The following is a 22,761-nucleotide window of genomic DNA, read 5'->3' on the forward strand; positions in this document are numbered from 1 at the left end:
GTCATGATATGTAAATTAAAAATTGTTATTTTACGGTGATAATCTTGTTTTCTTGTGCCCAATAATGCATAATTTCATTTGATAAACACGTTTAGATTGAACGGTAATTTATAATCAGTAACAAGAACGTCGAATCTGAATCACTTGAAAAAAACACGGGGGTGTTTAACTTTTTTCCAGGTGTATATATGTATGTGTGTGTGTGTGTTTATAATTCTCGGTGCTCACGTTTTCCTCAAATAATTAATGATATTATTATAAATTTATATAGAAACTGCCAGTCTTGTTACGTTACTATAGCATCGAAACGACGTTTCAAACATTATAAATTAAACCAAAAATTATATTACTTTATTACCTACAATTCATATTATGGTATATTACGGTGTAAATTACTTTTGTTGAAACCATAAATTAGTTTATCAAATATTTTCTCACGTTATCTCCAAAAAAAAAGTTTTATTTATTTTACATGTTTTCAAGTATTTATATCCCTAATGGAATTCAAGATAACTTACATTTATAAACATATAACAGTGTGTGAGTAAAACGGATAAAGTCCTTAATTCTAAGAATTTTTCTTAATTGTATGGGGTTAGTATATAAATAAGGTTCTTTCCTCTCACCGATTAAGTCACTTGTAAGGTTCAAACTTTGCTAGTTCTATATACAAACCAAACAGTGGGCGTAGTTCACGTCTAAACTGTCATCGAAGTTGTCATATAGGCTTAGTTAATTAGATTAATCAGTAGAAACTGGTGTATGTACGTACGTATTAGTCTGTACAATGGAGAAACTTTTGATTCACATAAATAACTAAGCCAGGACATCCGGAAATTATGTTAACAAGTTTATTAACACGTATTATTGAATGTCTGAAGCATTAGAACACACAACTGTTCACACTCCACGTGTTTACCATTGTATAAATTGCACACAAATTCAAGAAACGTGAAAGTCTCCCATCTCTCAAGCACAAGCTAACAATTTTCTTAACATATTTTCCTGTATAATCTCCGCTCCGAGGAAACAACTAGAATTACAATTCTGGTTATTTTTGGCAACTGTTTCAATAGAACATACATTACCGTTTTAAACATATTTTTACTAGTCGAGAAGGACGCCTTTCCTGTTTGTATTTCGATTGTAATTGTGTTTTAATTTTTCTTAGAGCTCCAAAGTTTCTCGAATTGTATCCCAACTGACTTAAGTGTTTGACTAAGCTAGGTGGTATATCAAGGTTAATCTTCAAAATACTTCATGGATTATCTGTGTATCATAAATCAAGAGAGGACTGTGATTTAGAGATAACGAGCTTTGGTAGACCGAAAGACAGACTATTAAGTATTTATAACACGCAATGAACCTAACATTTATTTGATGTTTCTATATTTATTTTGAATTTTAAATGTCAGGAAAAAATTAAATATTCTATTCGCGATATTATGATCAGGTTTTGACAGGGAAGGAATCATGTAATTAAAAACAACAACAACAGCAAATGTATAAGTAGATAGGATTAAATACACAGATAAAATTTGATAGATGTATATAGGATCAGATACATAGATAAAATCTGATAGATATATTGATAAATAAATATACAGGTTGAACATGTTATTAAAAACTATTCTTCATGAAGAGATCTCGTCTGTCGTACGAAACACACGTATATTGTATACACCCTTAGCTTTATGTCTACATAGACGACTTAATGCTGTACAGATTTACTCTCCAATGCATAATCTCTCCTTGAACTTAGGAACATCAGGTTTTTAGAAGGAATTTAAGTAAACACATTAATTTCTGTACAGACAGTCTAGCACCATCAGCCATGTGTTTCGAGCTTGAAGAAAAGGTTGTAACGCCGTTTACTTACCAGTCAACAATTAATTCAGGTCTTGGCGAGAAGGTATGTCCTTCAAACGCTTTGTTTTCGCATTGGAAGTTTCTCAACAAGCTATCTACTCACTTATCATCTTGTTATAACACCGTAAAGCGACTGCATGAAGGCATTCATCCAATAAAACACCCTAGGGGTGCCATGTACTTAGATCTTCATACACTCTCTCACACACACGTATACATATATTAGACTATTTATATACGTAAGATTTTTGACAATTCTTTTAGTTTCACTTTTTTCATCTTTCATAGCTACATAATAAAAAAGATACAAAATGTAGCTTGAGCAGGAAGGTCTGCTAACTTACCAAATGTCTTATCTTACTATTTCATTGAATGAATTATCCAGCAGTTATATTAAATTTATTTTGAAAATACAAATGAAACATAAACAGTTAATATGTTTTTGAATTAGTGAGGTATTTTTTCTCTTCTAGAAAACGGTAACTTGTACAAAATGTGTCGAATTTGTGTAAATTGATGAACGACAGTTTTTCTGTTTGTCCAGCGAGGAACATTTCTGGTGCTTACATGTAGTTTCAGCATGTAACCAAGTGCAAACTGTATTTTGATTTCCAACTCTATATATTTATGAAACTTTCGGCTTTATGGTTGTTAATTGCGCATTTTATGACCTCCCAAAGTCATAAATAATACATGACAAACACAGATTAACAGTTTTTCAAACGAACTTCAAAGGGGGAGAATAAAAATAAATTATGTATTTAAACCTCTCTTTGAATAATATTAATCCGAATACGAAAACAAAATTTACGCAAATAACAGATTACACTATGTTATGTAAATTATACTTAGAAAATGTTACAGCTGTGTAATATAGATGAAAAACAAATGATGATATATTTGATGTAATAGAATGTTTCAAGCCGATAAGTTTAGAAGTGTTTTTGTTTGCTCGGGGTGTGGGGCTGTAAAGACAAATTTATTTACCCAATGAAACGTGTAGCACAAAGATTTGTTTTGGAGCAAAGCCACATTGAGCTATCGTCTGTGTGCACCACGGGGGATTGAACCCCAGATTTTAGTTTTGTAAATCCGTAGACTTACCTCTGTCCTACCGGGGAATGTAGCACAAATGAAGAAGGACATTTTATAAGCTTAATATTCGGCTAAAGGAAGAAATATGTTCATAAAAATGTCAAACCTGATTTGTAGATGTTTTTTTAGCGCAAAGCTACACACTGAGTTGTGTGCGCTCTGACCATTGCGAAAAGTCTAACCCAGAATTTTAGCGTAAACGTCCGTAAACTTACTGTTGACTCGCTGGGGAAGCACCTGATTTGGAAGTATTTAACTGATGTCTGTTTGTTTTGAATTTCACGCAAAGATACACGAGGGCTATCTGCTCTAGCCGTCCCTAATTTAGCAGTGAAAGACTAGATGGAAGGCAGCTAGTCATCACCATCCACCACCAACTCTTGGGCTACTCTTTTACTAACGAATAGTGGGATTGACCGTCACATTGTAACGCCCCCATGGCTGAAAGGGCGAGCATATTTGATGGAACGGGGATTCGAACCCGCGATCCTCAGGTTGCGAGTCGAGCGCCATTGGCGATCCAATTGTAACAATAAGTAAAGAAAAACAAATTTTAACGTACGCGAAAATGTAGATATATATAGAACTTTTATATGTATCTAAAATTAAGAAACTTTGTTTTTGAAGTAAAAATGGCTGTTTGTGTCTACATGTTACCTATGCAAAAATAGAGATGAAAATTTCGTATTTTTCAATTTTGAAGTTATTAGTTTTTCATTAATTGGATACGTAAAGAGTAGCGTGTGTTTTGAATTGTTATAAGTCAGGATGTTTTATCAAATCCAAACATTTCGGCTGCTCCTGTGCCATAGTGCTAGCAGGTTTTCACATAATCTGTATTTGTATTGGTATATCCTAAAAGCTAGGATGTAAAGGCAGCTATAAACCATAGTTATCCAGTTGCAGATGTCACACTTTGTTTAATAATTTAATTTAATAATTTCATACCCAGTTATATCACTCACTATATGGGTAGCCATTTTAAGTAAGCCCCCCATCCAGTGTCTGCAGATTTACAACGCTAGAATCAGGGTTTCGATACCTGTGGTGGGTAGAGCAAAAATAGCCCATTGTGTTGCTTTGTGCTTAACTTCAAACAAACATTTTAATTAATTCGCCACCAGGAGTAGACTTTACCACATGCTTAATCAGTTTGAATAAATCCACCAGCAATTGTAAATTTTATCACGTGATTAGTAAATCTGAAAAATCTCAGCGATTGTGAATCGCAGATTTCTCTACAGTATTAATCATCCTGAAAGAATTTTACAACCACTCGCGTCTGTATCCTCATGGTTAATGAAATTGAATAAATCCACCGTCAACTATAGATTTCATTAAACGGTTAGATAGTCTGCAGATATTGATTTTTCGTAGTCAGACAGTCTTAAATATTTTCATCACTAGTTGTACTTCCCATCGAGTGGATAGTCAGCCTGAAGAAATTTCACTATCAGATGTAGCTCGCATCACGTGGTTAGCCAGTTTTAAGGAATTTCATCACTAGTTGTACTTCACATCAAGTGGATAGTCAGCTTGAAGAAATTTCACTATCAGCTGTAGGTCACATCACGTGGTTAGCCAGTTTTAAGTAATTTCATCACTAGTTGTACTTCCCATCGAGTGGATAGTCAGCCTGAAGAAATTTCACTATCAGCTGTAGGTCACATCACGTGGTTAGCCAGTTTTAAGTAATTTCATCACTAGTTGTACTTCACATCAAGTGGATTGTCAGCCTGAAGAAATTTCACTACCAGTTGTACATCACATAACATAGTTAGTCAATCTGAAAGGATTTCTCCACTATTTGTAGCTCACATGACGTGTGGTTAGTCAGCCTTAAGAAATTTCACTACCAGTTGTACATCACATAACATAGTTAGTCAATCTGAAAGGATTTCTCCATTATTTGTAGCTCACATGACGTGTGGTTAGTCAGTCCGAATGAATTCCACCAGTTGGATATTACCACTGGTTTTAGTTATCGTACAGGGTTTAAATTATGAAGTTTGAAGAAACCCAAGCGAAAGTTATATCTGTTTGTCATGGTCAACATTTATATATATATTTCACAATTGCAGTGGTTAATATCATGTAGTTAATATCTTTGCTTTACTAACACTGAAGGACGCTCATCTTTGGTGATACAGCTTTGACCACATGATTTACGTTTGGTTAAGATATGTCTTTTTTATAAATAAATTTATCAGTTATATGTAAAATGGTTGAGTTTATATCTCTATTATAAGAACTTTGCGTTTATGTTCAAGATTGTCGAGCTTATGAACTTCACATTTATATCCAAGATGGTTGAGTTTTATATCTTTGTTATGTGTATCTCACATTTCAATTCAAGATGGTCGAGCTTATGACCTTCACATTTATATACAGTAGGGTTGAGTTATATATTTCTGTTATATGAACTCAACATTCATATCCAAAATGATTATCCCCCCAGTGGCTCAGCGGTAAGTATGCGGACTCATAGCGCTAAAAACCGGGTTTCGATACTCATGGCGGGCATAGCACAAATAGCCGATTGTGTAGCAAACCAAAATGAATGAGATATATATTTTCGTTATATGAATTTCAAACTTGCATCTCAGATGGTTGAGTTTTATATCTAGAATGGCTGTGTGTTACATATGTGTTTTCCAAATTCCAGCCATCACATTTCCGATGACCAGCAGATGAAGTATAAATTGGTTACACCGTATGCCCACAACCATATTAGAATGGTACATTTGAGACGCCGAGGAAATACTTCACTTGGATTCTCTATACGAGGTGGTGAGTTTACCATCAATATTTTTACTGGAAAAAGTTACTTGTTTAACACATTTTGTAATACAGGAAGATGAGTTTTACGGTAAAAAGACTTTCATAGAGAGGCGATAAAAATGTTCGCTGTTTACTGTTAAGTTTTAAGGGGATTGCCAGTTTTAGGTTCGTAAATATACAAATAATTATTACTATCTCATAATTTATAGTACAGTGGCCTAGCTTTTCTGTTAAAAGTAGTGGTTCAATTCATATATATTAATAACAGAAAAAAAATCAACACAAGATAGCTTTCAAAGTGTGTTCTAACATTATTTATTTTTAGACAAAAACGAAACATACTAAACTGGAAAAAGCAAGAAAAAACCCCATAATTTAAGTAAATAGATCACCTATGGAATTAACTTAAAATCTAAAGTTTAGTATGCTAGGTACCCTAAAAAACGCAGCATAATTGAATTGAATAGATCACCTATAGAGTTAACTCAAAATCTAAAGTTTAGTACGTTAGGTACCCTAAAAAAAGAAGCATAATTTAATTGAATAGATCACCTATGGATTTAACTTAAAATCTAAAGTTTAGTACGTTAGGCACCCTAATAAAACGAAGCATAATTTAATTGAATAGATCACCTATGGAGTTAACTTAAAATCTAAAGTTTAGTATGCTAGGTACCCTAAAAAACGAAGCATAATTTAAGTGAATAGATCACCTATGGAGTTAACTTAAAATCTAAAGTTTAGTATGCTAGGTACCCTAAAAAACGAAGCATAATTTAAGTGAATAGATCACCTATGGAGTTAACTTAAAATCTAAAGTTTAGTATGCTAGATACCCTGGTAAATATGAATACTGATAAATATTTGTGAGATAAAACGGTAATGATTAGAATGTATGGTTGCAGGGAGGAAAGCCACTTATGTCTAGGAACTATTTTTAACTGGTAAAAAGCCTTTTTATGACGTGTATTACTGCCAGTTGAAATGGTTTGTCAAAAAATTAAGGCGATTAGCTGCTCCTTAATTCCTAAGAAGATAGAAGAAACATTATATGTTCTTCTAAATATATAATCTAATAATTTGAGAAGAACACTTATTAATATGGTTACATTCTTCAGTTGGTGAACATTTCTTTCTGCGAAAGTAATGGAGTTATTTGCTATAGATTAGGAACACGTGATTCTTGGGGTGGTCACATATAATTTGATTTCCTTCCGTAACCTGTAAGTACGCGGTTCTGAAAAACGAAACTTTTTTCTGTGTGTTTATTTTAACAGGCTTGGAACATGGAACCGGTATCTTCGTCTCAGAAGTGCAAGCTGGTTCAGAAGCTCAGCGCAAAGGATTACGGGTAAGAAAATATTACTGTTACAATACATAAGTTTTATGGGGCCGGGCGTGGCCCAGGGTTAGGGTACCCGGATGGCGAAACCGACAATTCGTGGCTGGCGTCTCGTTGCCACAAGAAAAACAAACAAACAAACAAAAAATGTGCTATGCACTTTGGTGACATTATTTCGTTGTGGTCTATAAGAATGACACTTAAATATCCCATTCGGTCAGACAAGAGTAGCCCAAAAGTTGGCGGTGGACACTGTTCACTAGCTCCTTTCCTCTTTTGTTCAATTAAGAATTATGACGGCTATAACCAGATTAGCCCTTGTGTATTGCCCTCTCCTCAGTGGCACAGCGGTATGTCTGCGGACTTACAACACTAGAAACCGGTTTTCGATACCCGTGGTGGGTAGAGCACAGATAGCCCATTGTGAAGCTTTGTGCTTAACTACAAAACGAACAAACCCTTGTGTATTTTTGCGCGTAAATTCTAGAAACATTAAGTTTTTATTTGGCCAACGATAAATCTCACGCTATTAGCGTACTTTTAAATATTTTACAAAACTTGCAGATGTCACTAAGAAACTGATTTTAATCATGTGCGTGAAGCATCATGATTAGATTTAGAGGCTAGGTTTGTGGGATCCACGTGACCACGTTGTTTGTTTTGTCAGATTATGCGCAGAGCTACACGAGAGATATCTGCCCTAGATGACCCTGATTTTAAATCTCTAGACCTGGGCAACTCTTGCCAGACTTAATAGCGTAATTTGATCGTCACTCTTATAATAACGCACCCATAGCCCCAAAGTGAAACCGCATGTTTTTTTTTTTGGAGGGTGGTGGTGGTGGTAAAGGGACGCGAACCATGGAACTTCAGCTTCCAAGTCCGGCACGCTAACTATCACGTTATTCATATCAAGAAGAATTTGTGGTGAAGGTCAGGGTCAAGATCAAAGTCATATCTCTCCCAAGCCGAGATGGCACCTAGGATCCGGTGCTGAACTCAGGCTTAATTGGCTATAATGATAAACAGAATATCTTATACAATTCATTGCACTTTTCTCTAGTGTTTATCGATATACAGTTATTAATCCTTTTTAACTTCTTGTTCTTCATTACATTAAGAGGAACAATTATAAAATTCATTTTTATTGTGCTTCATTATTCTATTCGTTGTTCAAGAGTTTACTTATATATTCGATTATTATTGTTATTCAAATCCAGCTAAGGGTTGTTTGTTAGACATCAAACCTTATGTTCAAAGTGTTAAGAACTGTTCGTCAACCCCCAGCACCATCACAGTCGAGCAGACTCAAACAATAAATAAAGAATTGTTACTATTGGTGATATAGAAAAAAAACACCATACTTAACCAAGTTTAGAATACTGAATGAGGAATTGTTTTAGTTTTAATTTTTTGGATAAAACAAAATCTTCACAACTAACCAATTTCAAAGCACTGAAATACCAACATATACAGGAAACGTTTGCTAAAACATAAGATTTTCATTACCAGTTATTTTCCTGTAATTTCATTAGATATGAGTTAGTATCCAGTAGTATGTCGCTTTAAAGACGCATATAGCATGCATCGAAAATTCTTTGTATCGTGAACCGCGACAACGTCAGGGCTTCTGAGATACTTCTTCTGAGTGAATGGCAACATAACAACTTTATGACCTAGTTTATTATCTTTCTTTTCCTTTAATACTCAGTCTTTGTTTCCACTAGTCTTTCATACTTTACCAATCCACACACACACACATATCCACGACCTTCCCACTTATATTCATGAAGTCTAATTTAGTTGCCTCCACCCTACACTCGCCAGTTTTGTCGTCCAAGGAGTCACTGACATAGTATATAACAGAGAAATATTTACTGCCTTTTTATAAACTTAAGATAATTTTTATTGAGGCACATATAATGATAAATTTACTTAATCATGCTTTTTTTATTATTACGGTTTAAATGATGAAAGCTGGCGAAGTATTAGAAATAAATAGGCTTAAAATTTGGATAAAAATCATGGAATCTACAGGTGCTTTTTCCATATTCCTCTTAATTTGTTTAGTTTGGATTCAGAATTAGAGGCGTGTAAAAACAGCATTTCAGATCTATCTTTTATTTCTCGCAGAATACTACTGAATAGGCTTTTCGTACAGTACCAGAACTCGTCAGTTGGACTGGATGATGAGAGACAAAACGCTATTTATATATGCAGTATAATACTTTAAAAGTTATGGTTTAAGTGCCGAAAGCTGGCGAAGCATTAGAAATCAATAGGACTAAATATTCATGATTAAAATTTCGTAAAGTGCAGATGTTTTTGAGTTGTTGGAGACAACAATTAAATCTGAAATGCAATTTTCATACGCCTCTCATTTTAAATCCGAAATGGACGAATTAGGAGGAACACCAGGCAGAAAAATCTGCAGTATACGTGATATTTATCCCAAATTTATGTCCCCTGATGGGACAGTGGTAAATGTACACACTTACAACGCTAAAATTCGAGATTCGATTCCTTGGGGTGGACACAGCAGATATCCCAATTCAACTAAAACGAACCAAAACATATTTTTTTCTTATTATAATGTAACTATTTTGATACACTATTCTTAATTCATCTCTATTCAGATGTTTGAAGTTTTAACTTTTATTTTTCTATTTATGTTTTTTTTTAAGTTTTGAAGTTATTAATTATTTATTTTAGATATTATTAAAATCCTATAGAGACATGAATGTATGATAATTGGATTTTGTACTGATTGTTGTTAATATTCATTAAAAATATGGATGTTGTGTTATTTTACTACATTTTTGCTTGTTTATGAATAGAATAACTATAATTGACACCCACCGTTTAGCATACTTCTGGGTGTTGAGATGTTCATCGTTTAGCTTATTTTTGAGTCTTCAGGCTATTGAGATATTCATTATTTAGCTTATCTTCGAGTGTTGAAGTACTCACTGTTGAGCATACTTCTGAGTGTTGAGGGGTTTCTTGTTTAGCTTGTCTTCGGGTGCTGAAATACGCACTGTTTAGCATACTTCTGGGTGTTGAGATGTTCATTGTTTAGCTTATTTTTGAGTCTTCTGGCTATTGAGATATTCATTATTTAGCTTATCTTCGAGTGTTGAAGTACTCACTGTTGAGCATACTTCTGAGTGTTGAGGGGTTTTTTGTTTAGCTTGTCTTCGGGTGCTGAAATACGCACTGTTTAGCATACTTCTGGGTGTTGAGATGTTCATTGTTTAGCTTATCTACGAGTGTTGAAGTACTCACTGTTTAGCATACTTCTGAGTGTTGAGGGTTCTTTGTTTAGCTTGTCTTCGGGTGCTGAAATACGCACCGTTTAGCATACTTCTGGGTGTTGAAATGTTCATTGTTTAGCTTATCTTCGAGTGTTGAAATACGCACCGTTTAGCATACTTCTGATAGATTGAATTACGTACTATTGTAAATTTAGAAGCATTGAACGATATAGTATCATACATTGTTAGAATGCTCTTGAAGTTTGAGTATTAGTTTGTAAAGCTCCTTTGAGCATTGTATAACTAAACCAAAATAGTCAAGCAAAAACCAAATTCATTTTTAGAATCTTTAAGGTCAAAGTTTTATAAAAATCTGTATTTTATTTCGTAAATCCAAATTAACCAGAAATAATACGTTTACAAGAAAGGTTAGATTTGCCACAATGTTCTTAAATGATTTCGAAATAATTAGCAAATCTTTATAATTAAGTACTCCAAATGCACATTAATCAAATCAGCTTTGAAATTATCTAGGACAGATATTGTTGCGCTCATTGCTTATTTATTTAACGTACGAAAATGTAGGTCTACTTTAAACGTTTTTTATTGTGTTAGCGTAATAAAGGCTTGACAAAAATGACTTGGAAATTGTTTTTCGGCTTGAGACATGCGCATAATAAGTTAAACATTTCATATTACGTGGGTTTTGGTTCAAACTTTGTAGTGGACTTTATTATGTATTTCCAAATAGAAAATCGTGATAATGTTGTCCTCTTTCACTATGACAATTATTTTAATAGTTATTTCGGTTCGGATTACGAGGGTTAGTGAACTACTGCGCTAAATAACTAAGAATATTTTCTACAAACCAATGTTTCAGACATTTAGCTTGCTATCAAATAAATGTTTTGTGTGGGTAAAGGGCAGCAGCATGGACAGTGGATCCAAGGTTAAGAAAACCAACTCACACATGCAAGAGACCGTGGGCAGAAAATTCAGTGCAGCATGAAATTTGTCTAATTGCACATAACCAAAACAAGGATTTCCGGCTGATGCATAGAACGTTGTTTGACCCGCGTGGTAAGAAAATCTTTGAGTCTATAAGAAAGGAGTTTTGACTTCCAGCAGGGAACAAACCCGTTTTCATAATTAGAAAATTTACAAGAAAATAAAAATAAAAGTAGCTAGGTGGTATATATATATATTTTTTTTTTTAAGGACTGAAACATGAAAATGTTTTGGAAGTAATTACCTTGAAATTGTACCTGTTAGAACGACGTTTCTAAAATAAACAAAATGTCTGGTTTAAACGTCGTTAGATCGTTATTCGATAAACCGTTGCTACTTTTAGATGTTATTCGATGATTTTTCATATTGATCATTCTAAACATCTGTTCTTGCTGTATTATTTATTTATGTGTTTGTAGATAAGAACGGATTAATCTTCAAACTTTTTAGAAACAAATATGAAAGTGCCCCTCTTTCTCCTCGATGGCTCAGCTGTAATTGTGCTGGCTTGTAACGCTAAACTTCCAGTTTCGGTATCTGGTGTGGATACAGCATAGATCATCTATTGTGTAGATTTACGCCTAACAACAAACAAACTAAAAAATATGAGAGTAACATCGATTCGATTATAGCCAAACCCAGACAGGAGAGAAAATAAGTTCGTTTGATATTATGCTATTTAGAAAGCTAAATATTAATATTAGAAAACCAAAGATTTGATATTAGAAAATGAAGATTTGATATAAAAAAACTTAAGATTTGATATTAAAAACTTAAGATTTGATATAAGAAAACTTAAGATTTGATATTAGAAAACTTAAGATTTGATATTAGAAAATTAAGATTTGATATTAGAAAGCTTAAGATTTGATATTAGAAAACTTAAGATTTGATATTAGAAAACTTAAGATTTGATATTAGAAAGCATAAGATTTGATATTAGAAAACTAAAGATTTGATATTAGAAAGCTTAAGATTTGATATTAGAAAACTAAGACTTGATATTAGAAAACTTAAGATTTGATATTAGAAAACTAAAGATTTGATATTAGAAAGCTAAAGATTTGATATTAGAAAACTAAAGATTTGATATTAGAAAGCGTAAGATTTTTATCAGAGCACTAACATACTTCTTATTCAGTAATGAATGGTTATGAATCATTGCTAATAATAATACGTTAAATTCACTATGCATCTATGACTGTCATCTTATAACAAGAGTCGCTGGAAGGACAGTTTTAATCTGATGATGGTGTGAATCTTTCATAAGAACGGTGTTCAGAATGAGCGAGACTTTACTTGCTGTATGTAAGCTATTTACAGATTGCTACAAATTAACGTAACCAAAGGTGCTGAGGATGTAGGCTATCAGGCATTACTTCTCAACGTGGTCTTCACTAAGAATTATGCTTTGTTTTATTTCATCGACTTGTGATCTTCGTCATACCAGTTCGAGAAAATGCAAATGTGATGTATGATTATAACTGTGTACAGCTGCTATACGAACATCAGTTACCTGGAAGTGATGTCCATACAGACATTCCTTGAAATGATCAATAGTAGGTAGATAAAAAGTAGAAGTAATATTGCCCCAAGACCGGACTGTATGCGAAATGGGGAAGGAAGGATTGCTCACCTTAGTTACTCAATTGTAGTCATTACACTGCTACATAGTAGCGGACCTGCATTGTTACCACGTTGTAGGAGAAGCGGTCCTAAAAAAAGATTCCGACAAACATCGTTTGAAAGTCGATATACACACTAAATCATCTAGAATTTTAAATTACACAAAGATCCACCAGGTTTGTGTGTTGTTTAAACAAATTTTAAAAAGCTTTACACTTGTACTGACAACACGTGCAATTCACGGTCTCTCACGTTTTAATGAAAGTTTGGTGCTGTTCACACAAAAAAAAAGGGATAACCTTTCTAATACCTTGGATACGAGTAAATTATAGCAGACGAATGGTGCAGTTTACATGTCAATATCTGTCCACTAGTTCGCGTGCCGAGCGTAGCATGTTAGTCTGGGAACGCGAAGGTACATGGTTCGCGTTCCATTGTTGCAAAATCGCGCTTCATATTTGGGATTGTGGGTGCGATATTAGAGTGATAGTCAAATCCAACTATCCACCTAGCCCAAGAGTTGGCGGCAGGTGCTGATGATTAGCTGCTTTCCGTTTAATCTATCAGGTCAGCATTAGAGAAAGCTGGTACAAGTAGCCCCTGTTTAATTATGCCCGAATAAAAGAGGCAAATAAGCAAATGGATTATTTTTGTGTTTTGGGCAACTGTGTTGTCAAAACAAAAAGTTTTCCGGTGGAACGGCGGGAAGTTTAAGGACTTATAACGCTTAAATCCGGGGTTTGATTCCCCGCGGTGGACACAGCAGATAGCCCAATGTGGCTTTGCTCTAAAATAAACAAACAAATAAAATGTTGTTATTATGGCAGTAAAAATATCGTAGGTAGGAAAGTAAAGTGTCTTGTAATTACAAAATGTAAAACGCAACACAATATTCAAATCATTATACTGGGACTGACCATATCGTGCATTAACTCAAAGACTCGGTGAAACAGACTCAATATCAAACTCTAATCTAACTGGCTTTTTATACAGCTCAAATAATTTTTTAAATGTTGAGAAAATTTCAGACATTATGGCCACGCTCATCACGTTAGGAGAAACGTTCAGGTAGACAAGTAAAGTTTATAGAAACGTCTGGATTAAAAATAGAGACTGGTTGATGTAAGATGTGTTGTTCTCGACTTTGTTGATGTAAGATGTATTGTTCTCCTTATTTGAAAGAAATGTGTAAGTTGCCTTCTAAGGTACTTCAGGGAGAAAAGAAAAGTATAATATTACGTAATTTATTTCAAACTAGAAGGAAAGAAATGTGTAAGTTGCCTTGTAAGGTACTTGAGGGAGAAAAGAGAAGTATAATATTACGTAACTTATTCCACACTAGAAAGAAAGAAAGAAAGAAATGTGTAAGTTGCCTTGCAAGGTATTTCAGAGAGAAAAGAAAAGTATATTATTACGTAATTTATTTCACACTAGAAGAAAATAAATGTATAAGTTGCCTTGCAAGGTACTTCAGGGACAAAAGAAAAGTATTTTATTACGTAATTTATTTCACACTATAAGGTAAGCTAAACTTCTTGATGTGAAATATGGAATTTGTGGTTTTTAGTCTTCCGTGCTTAAAAAAAGTGATGGCGTATATTTAATGTGAGGATTTTTAAAGTTCTCAAACATTTAGAAAATTTGCTTTCTCAAGAAAGAAGGACAGAGTGACGTCACGGAACACATAAGTCATCTCTGAAGAAGAAGAGAGTATACCATTAAGACAGTTCATCATCGTATCTTCAAAGTCAATATCTCAAAGCAATGGACTCGAACAACGTGTCTGACGAAAAATACAGGATATCATTAGGACAGTTCGTCTTGGTATCTTCAAGATAAATATCAAAAAGTAATTGACTAGAAAAAGTTATTCTCGATAGACTAAATATAGTATTATCGATAAGACAAAACCATTAGAAAAAAAAAATTCTAAAAGTAAATGTTTTCAACTGTTCCACGATTTATTTCTGAACGGATGAGCATTCATTGTAAAATCAACTGACTAATGGTGGAACAGAAGAAATGTTTAACCTGAGTTTAGCGCTTGGGCTGACGCTAGGGGAACGAGCAGCTGTTGATGATGAAGGCTGTTTTAAATGTCAAGGTTCACACTCACACGTACGCCTAACTTTGTTAAAAGTGTGTGTGTGTGGTGGGGGGGGGGTAAAGAAGAACTGGCGAGCGAACGAGGCGAGAAACATTTTCAGTATAATATTATTGAAAGTGAGGTCGCATACCGCTTCTGCTCCCAGTTAGGCGCCTATGCTCATTGAGTATTATCTCGAGAAACCTTGAGTCTAACAACTCTGTTTGACAGGTGAAGCTACGTCACAGCAAGATAGTCAACCATATGTTTAATCTTGCACGAGTACTTTTTACTTAAACATAGAAATAACAGCTAAAAAACACGCGCACATTATATTTTCGCAGTTTTAATATAATTTGATTTGACTCAATTGTACTATTTAATTAATCGGAACAGATTTAATACTATTAGATGAACTGTGGGAACTTTACGTAGTTAGAGAAATACTCTGGTCTCGTAATATAAAAGTGTTGGTTTTGTCTCAAACGTTATACGCCCGGATATTTATGAACGTTGCTGTAATAACAGCATTTTATGAATATTCACTAATTCGTTGGTTCCTAACGTTTTTCAACACAAGGCCACCCCAGAACGTTCCAATTCTCACTGTGTCCCCCTTTCCCTCCACCAAGTGAATCTATATATACACTGAGACCTTTAACAGTATTGTGTATTTTTGTTTATGAGCTACGTACGATCCCTCTGAAACTTTCCTGTTGTCCTCCATACGTCGGACACGACTATATGTTGCTGAAGAGTAGCTCACAGATGCTCAGTTTGGACTTAGGAAAGGAATTGGATGTCTAAATGCCATTCTTACAGTACGACAGCTGTGTGACAAAACTACTGAGTTCAACTATGGTATTTATCTATAAAGAAGAAAGAAACGCTTCCGGTCGGGTGGACTGAAAAATCTATGACTAGTGCAGGAGGATTACGATATGAAGGGACAGCTGGTCGACAATACTGAGTCGTTTACAAAGACAGTTAGAACAAAAATCGGACTTACAGAGTCGTTACAAGTAACACCAGGAGTGAGATAAGGGTCGTTACAAGTAGCATCAGGAGTGAGATAAGGGTCGTTACAAGTAATATCAGGACTGAGATAAGGGTTGTTACAAGTAACATCAGGACTGAGATAAGGGTTATTACAAGTAACATCAGGACTGAAATAAAGGTTGTTGCAAGTAACACCAGGAGTGAGGTTAGGGTCGTTACAAGTAGCATCAGGAGTGAGATAAGGATTGTTACAAGTAACATCAGAACTGAAATAAGGGTTATTACAAGTAACATCAGGACTGAAATAAAGGTTGTTGCAAGTAACACCAGGAGTGATGTTAGGGTATGTGCTGTTCTTACCACTGTTCATTATCTATATGGAGAGAATAACCAAACAAGTTTGTTCCAATCCAGAGGAAATCAATGAACTTTTCTTCACAGATGATCAGAATATTTTCCCAATTACAGAAACAGACCCCAGGACACATAAACAGACTCCAGGACACATGAACAGACTCCAGGACACAGAAACAGACTCCAGGACACATAACCAGACTAGATAAAATCCCGTGAGAAATATGAAATTAGGACCAATACAAAAGACCAACAAAACTGAAACGATTATTGTCAGCCTATCTCCTAAACATCCAAGTCAGCAATAACAGCTTTAAACAGAACAAAGAATTAAAGCACCTCGGCGGCGTCTTCACGGAGATTGGAAAGATGAATCGTGGGATAGAAATATCATGCCAGAAAACAAACAGTGTTGGTTACTGGTTGGCTCACGACTTGAGATATCCAGTTGTATCGATAGGCACTAAGCGTGAACTCATGAGCGCAATATTTATCCTAAACCTTTTGTTATCAAAGCTATAGATGGACCATGGATAAAGGAAGGGGACATAAACATCAATGCATGTGATACGAGCTGCATGTGCAGAGCAGTAAACAAAACACCAAGACGTCGGAAACGTGCACGAACAAAATCGGCCTTGGTATTCTCTCTGCCTTGGAACACTCTGGATATGCCTCTCTCATCTCTCCAACCTGAATACTTTAAAATCGCCAGAAGACAACATATGACCAACCTCTCTAACTAAAATTAAATAATTCACGAATGTATCAAATAAATTATCGCGAACGGGGCGAAGGGGGATATTAATATCTCTGAACACCCCAGTTTAAGAACGTTTCTTTCCTTTAAAAACTAAATTCCTTTCACAAAATTTTCGTTTTTTTTGGCCACAGTATGGCTCCCATTCGACCATCAGCGAGAGGGAGAAACAGAGGACGAGGGAAGCCAGAAGAGTGATGTGTGAATGGGGTTTCCGAAACCCTGCATCTAGATGATATCACCCCCTCACCACCACCACCAGGGAGACTCTCCTTCTCTCAACGAAAAGAAGATTACATCTTCTTGTGATGTAAATAGGAATGTACAGTAGACAAAACGAAAGTACAAGGAATATTGCTCTCTTTATTCCAAAGAAATACGAGGGTTCAAAAACCAATCTTAAAATAATTCACAAAAAATTGCGAATAACTCTATCGGATCACACGATAAGCTTGTATTATTTCGTTATGTTGAAGCTAGAAAGACGGATAATTTAGTCGGTTAGCATTGTGCAATTAACATTTATTTTAGTATTTAGATTTAAATGAAAACCTATGTTCACCTGACACTGATTTACAGCGTAAATGTGCATTTTTTTTCTTCTGATTACAGAACCCTGTAGCTTATAATATACTGAACCAGACGTACTTATTAACTGCAGTAGTAATAATCCAAAGTGCCTTTCATATATTATGCTACTTTAACGGATTAAAATGATTATAATGGGAAACTGTTGACTTGCACTCCCATTTTGATAGTAGTTATAACATAGATATGTCCAATTATTGAATGATAAATGAGTTTTCTTTAGTCGTAAAATTAAAGTCCAGCAGATTTCTCGATTAAATCTTATGATGATTGTATCAGTATATGATGATGAAAAACCCTAAAGTATTCTTCCAATCTTATATTTCTACTAAATCAGAAAGGCTTCCGAAAAAGATCCATATTGTGATAGAAAGCAGATAAAAGGGTAAGTTTAAAAAGTTACTCGGAAAGCATTGACGCTCACTAGTTGAAACTTATAACCATGAATAGATGAGGAAAGCGCTTTTATGAATTCATTTATTGAATATTAAATGCATCCATTTCTTGCATACATTATGGTTTATAGCTGTCATCACTCGATAATACAAAAATGGAATATGGAAGCGACAGCTGTATGTGTAATATTTATATTTGTTTTAAGCGTAAAGCTATACAATGGGCTATCTGAGCTATGCCCAGTGAGGGTATCGAACCTTGAATGTTGCGGTTATGAGATCTGGAAAGTTTTGGTTGGAAGATTGTTCTTTGTAACCATAATCTTTATTTTATGGAGTTTTGGGTTTTTCTTAAGAGCAGTGAATATTTACTTATTTCAAATGCTGTTTTTTCGGTTTTATATGGTTTAACATTCTTGCTTTATGAACATTATTTCTTTGCAAGGAATTTTCACATTAATTCATCCAGCCATAAGTTTACTCCTGGTGTTGAAAGGTCAGAAAGTAGACGTTAACTAAATAAAAGGGTACTAGATATGTCGCTCGTGGCAAACCAATGCATTAACATATGCAAATAGTTCTTAGGAAATGTAATTCACTTTTTATATGCTGTTATTTTCCTAACCCTAACGATTTACTTGTGTTATATAGATAGGAGATCAGCTGGTACGCGTCAATGGCTACACCATTGATCAAGCTGTACATGAGGAGGTCTATGCCTTGTTGCGATCACAGAAGACTCTACTTCTTCGAGTTAAAAGTAAGTCTCAGTTACTTTTCTTGATAGTGTTAGAAACTTGTCCAATCCAAGAATTTAAACATATCCTTATTACTAGTTTCTTGACTTATTTAAGCGATATTATTGGAAGTTATTCAATTTTCTCCAAGTGTTTTCGCTTCAAAAGTTATTAAATATTTCTACATAAAAAGTTTCTGCGTTGATGTGACATTTTATAAACGTAAGGTGTAATAAAATAGATGAATTCGTCATTTCCAAAAAATCTAATTTTAACATAAGTCCTTCTACCTATCCATGGATGCTAGAAACTGAGTTTCTAATGAATAAATAAATATCTTCAAAAAGTAGTCTGGATATATTATTTCTTTATTTGGGATTTATATATATATATATTTGTTTTTAGAAAAATTATGATTATTTGCAATTTGCTTGAATTTATTCATGTTATTGATTGCGTAAAATCAATACAAACAGTCCTTATTATTAGCCATGACTTTTCTGGCGTGAATATTACACTCAAAATGTGTTTCATTTCCATTAAGTTTTGACACTGCCAATTAACTTTGTTTTCTAAACAATAGTTGACTTTTTTGCTTCTTTTATTCAACTTGAATTTGTCTAGAATTTATTAGTGATCTTCAAGTATTTATTGTCGGGTGAATCATGATCTCATACACCTGTGAATATTTATTGTTGGGTGAATCATGATCTCATACACCTGTGAGTGTTTATTGTTGGATGAATCATGATCTAATATACCTGTGAGTATTTATTGTTGGGTGAATCATGATTTAATACACCTGTGAGTATTTATTGTTGGGTGAAGCATGATCTAATACACCTGCGAGTATTTATTGTTGGATGAATCATGATTTAATACACCTGTGAGTATTTATTGTTGGGTGAAGCATGATCTAATACACCTGTGAGTATTTATTGTTGGGTGAAACATGATCTAATACACATGTGAGTATTTATTGTTGGATGAATCATGATCTAATACACCTGTGAGTATTTATTGTTGGGTGAAGCATGATCTAATACACCTGTGAGTATTTATTGTTGGGTGAAACATGATCTAATACACATGTGAGTATTTATTGTTGGGTGAAGCATGATCTAATACACCTGTGAATATGTATTGTTGGGTGAATCATGATTTAATACACCTGTGAGTATTTATTGTTGGGTAAAACATGATTTAATACACCTGTGAGTATTTATTGTTGAGCGAAGCATGATCTAATACATCTGTGATTATTTATTGTTGGGCAAATCATGATCTAATACACCTGTGAGTATTTATTGTTGAGCGAAGCATGATCTAATACATCTGTGATTATTTATTGTTGGGCAAATCATGGTCTAATACACCTGTGAGTATTTATTGTTGGGTGAAGCATGATTTAATACACCTGTGAGTATTTATTGTTGGGTGAAGTATTGTTTTGAATACATTCTAAGGAAGTGAACATCACTCATTATGTTGCTGTAACACAATGTACATTTTAAAAATCACTTATTTTGTAGCTGTAACGGAAGTGAATTTTTTGTGTAATTTCTTTTGCGTTTTCCTTCTCTCTCACTCACACACAGCCGTGACTCAGCGGTAATTTTGAGAGTTTATAACGCTAAGATTCGGGGGTTCGATATCTGCAGTGTGCAAAGCGCAGATAGATCATTGTGCAGCTTCGAGCGCAAACTAAACAAACAAACAAAGAATCAGGATGCGAGTAAGAGTTTGTTTTTATTGCGATGTCATAAGCTATAATTCTATGTTTGATTATATGTATAAAAAATTCTCATGAAAATAACTAACATTTAAAAAATAAGTAAATTCGTTCGAAACAAAATGTTTCAAAAAGTGTGTGTATTAAGGAACACTTTAGACGTAGAAGTAGGCCTATAACAATGTTTTTAATACAGATAATATCTACGTGTATTGTACACGTTTTTTACTGATTCTAAACAATACGTTCTTATTTATGTAGGTGTGGGAATGATCCCAGTAAAAAAGTAAGTAAATATTATACGTTTTTTAATTATATCTCATACTGGTTACATTTTTAAGGTAATGTTTCCATTTTACCTAATGTTGTAAAAGCCTAATTAACATGAATTTTAAACTAGTTTTTTCGCCATAATAACAAGGTATGCCGTTAATGATTTTATTGAAAGTAAATACTTTGTTTTCCTCTTTTAGTGTTTAAGGAAATTTTAAAAATAACACTATCACAGGGACTTTGGAATGTGTCGTAACCTGTTTCCTGTCTTTATCTCCATCATTTCTAACCTGTTTCGTTGATTTATCTTGACTAAGCGATAAAATCTATTTCTGTTGATTCTGTCATTAAATGCATGAATTTTAACTTTATTTTCCTTTATTCAGGTGCATGATCTATTAAATATTATGATTCTCTTCTTGCATGTTACCTATCATTTTCTATTTAACCCGTGACCCGATCAGATCATCTCATACCCCACTAACCAACATGGAACCTCTTCACGCTTCAATCCGACGGTTTTCTCTTCCATCAAAACTCCAAGGAATCTGTTCTACTCCTCTTCAAGAGAAAGGCAGATTCAATGACCACCTTTCTACAAACCACCTACACCAACTGCTTCACAAGCGTTGCAGTTCTTTACCGGGGAAACAGACCGTGCAAGACCATTTCATGGCGACTTCTCTCTTTGAGATTCTGGAGCTATCAGAGCAAGAGACTGATGAAGATCAGGAGAATCCCCAAGCTGCGAAACAAGAGAGATTAAGACGAACGCAGTCTGCTCCAAATGATCAGGAGGCTTGGAGACTTTCGATTGGCAGTGAAGCCTACCTGGACAGTAATTCATCATCCATTGTTCAATCAAAAAGAAATGATTGTATTGGAATAAATGAAGTTAGCAAACTAGAGAAAGTAAACCAAGATAACGAGAATGAACAGCTTCGAGGATCGAAACTTCAAAACGCCGAACAAGCTGAGCAAATAGGAAATAAAACAGAAGCTCCGAGTTCAGTAACAGTAACTTTTGTTGTTAAGTCTGATAAAGAAAGCAGGCAAGGTTTACTTAATCTTTATACTTTCTATTCTAGAACAGAGAATACAATATCTTTTTTTTGTTTTTTCCTTCATTGCTATAGAATAGATACCTTCTATACGAGATATAATAATTTGTATAAAATTAACACATTCATAGATAGGAAACTGCTTGTTTTCAAACTCAATATTTTATCACAAAATAATTGTTTTACTTATGAGTGCAAGTCGTAACTTAAAATGTGGTTTAACTTAGGAAAAAGGTTCAAGAAAATAATAAATAACTAAACTGATTATTTTGATCACAGGATTTCAAATCCACTACTCGATGGCTTATACAGATATATAATAAGATATTGAGGTCAAACTGAACCTTACTGCTTCACGATAATCTTACGTGTTTCCTATTGTTTTCAAAATGTATTACAGTTTCTTTTTCGTCTTTTCGTGCACATTTATTTATTAATTCTTGCCAAACAGCACACGTTCTCTAATGAATAGAATTGTCATAAAATGCCTGGAGTTAATCTCCACTATAGCATGAACCTAGTTTTGTCTTACTATGCATATGTCAGTATAAGTGTCACAGAAACTATCTTGCCATTGTAGTTAAGTTTATGCCTTTTTTTAAAAAAAAATCAGTAACGACTCCATTAGGATTACTGTGCTCTGCGATACCTGACCTAATTCCTAAAGCATTCCTATGCTTATTTTTCACACTTTTTTTTTTATTTTGAGAGTTAGTTAATTTAGTAGGTTAATTAAACTTTACCTTTACCTAAATTAGTAACGAAGTAAGTCGGTACGGTAATTTACTTAACGTTCGACTA

The 22,761-nt window shown here is 34.2% G+C and overlaps 1 protein-coding gene across 5 annotated transcripts in view; it reads left to right on the forward strand.

Annotated features, from left to right (window-relative positions):
• Positions 1-22,761, forward strand: part of LOC106462219 (harmonin-like) — an 88,542-nt gene that overhangs the window by 42,496 nt on the left and 23,285 nt on the right. For 4 of the 5 annotated variants that reach the window (XM_022389408.1, XM_022389410.1, XM_022389409.1 and 1 more), the window contains 5 exons: positions 5,630-5,754; positions 7,023-7,096; positions 18,809-18,917; positions 20,888-20,912; positions 21,364-21,951. In XM_022389408.1, the coding sequence (XP_022245116.1) occupies positions 5,630-5,754; positions 7,023-7,096; positions 18,809-18,917; positions 20,888-20,912; positions 21,364-21,951 (921 nt within the window). The remainder of the gene's footprint in view (positions 1-5,629; positions 5,755-7,022; positions 7,097-18,808; positions 18,918-20,887; positions 20,913-21,363; positions 21,952-22,761) is intronic. The other variant, XM_022389412.1, reaches the window with a different exon arrangement.

Source organism: Limulus polyphemus, unplaced genomic scaffold (assembly GCF_000517525.1).
Source record: "Limulus polyphemus unplaced genomic scaffold, Limulus_polyphemus-2.1.2 Scaffold1120, whole genome shotgun sequence".
Lineage (NCBI taxonomy): Eukaryota > Metazoa > Arthropoda > Merostomata > Xiphosura > Limulidae > Limulus > Limulus polyphemus.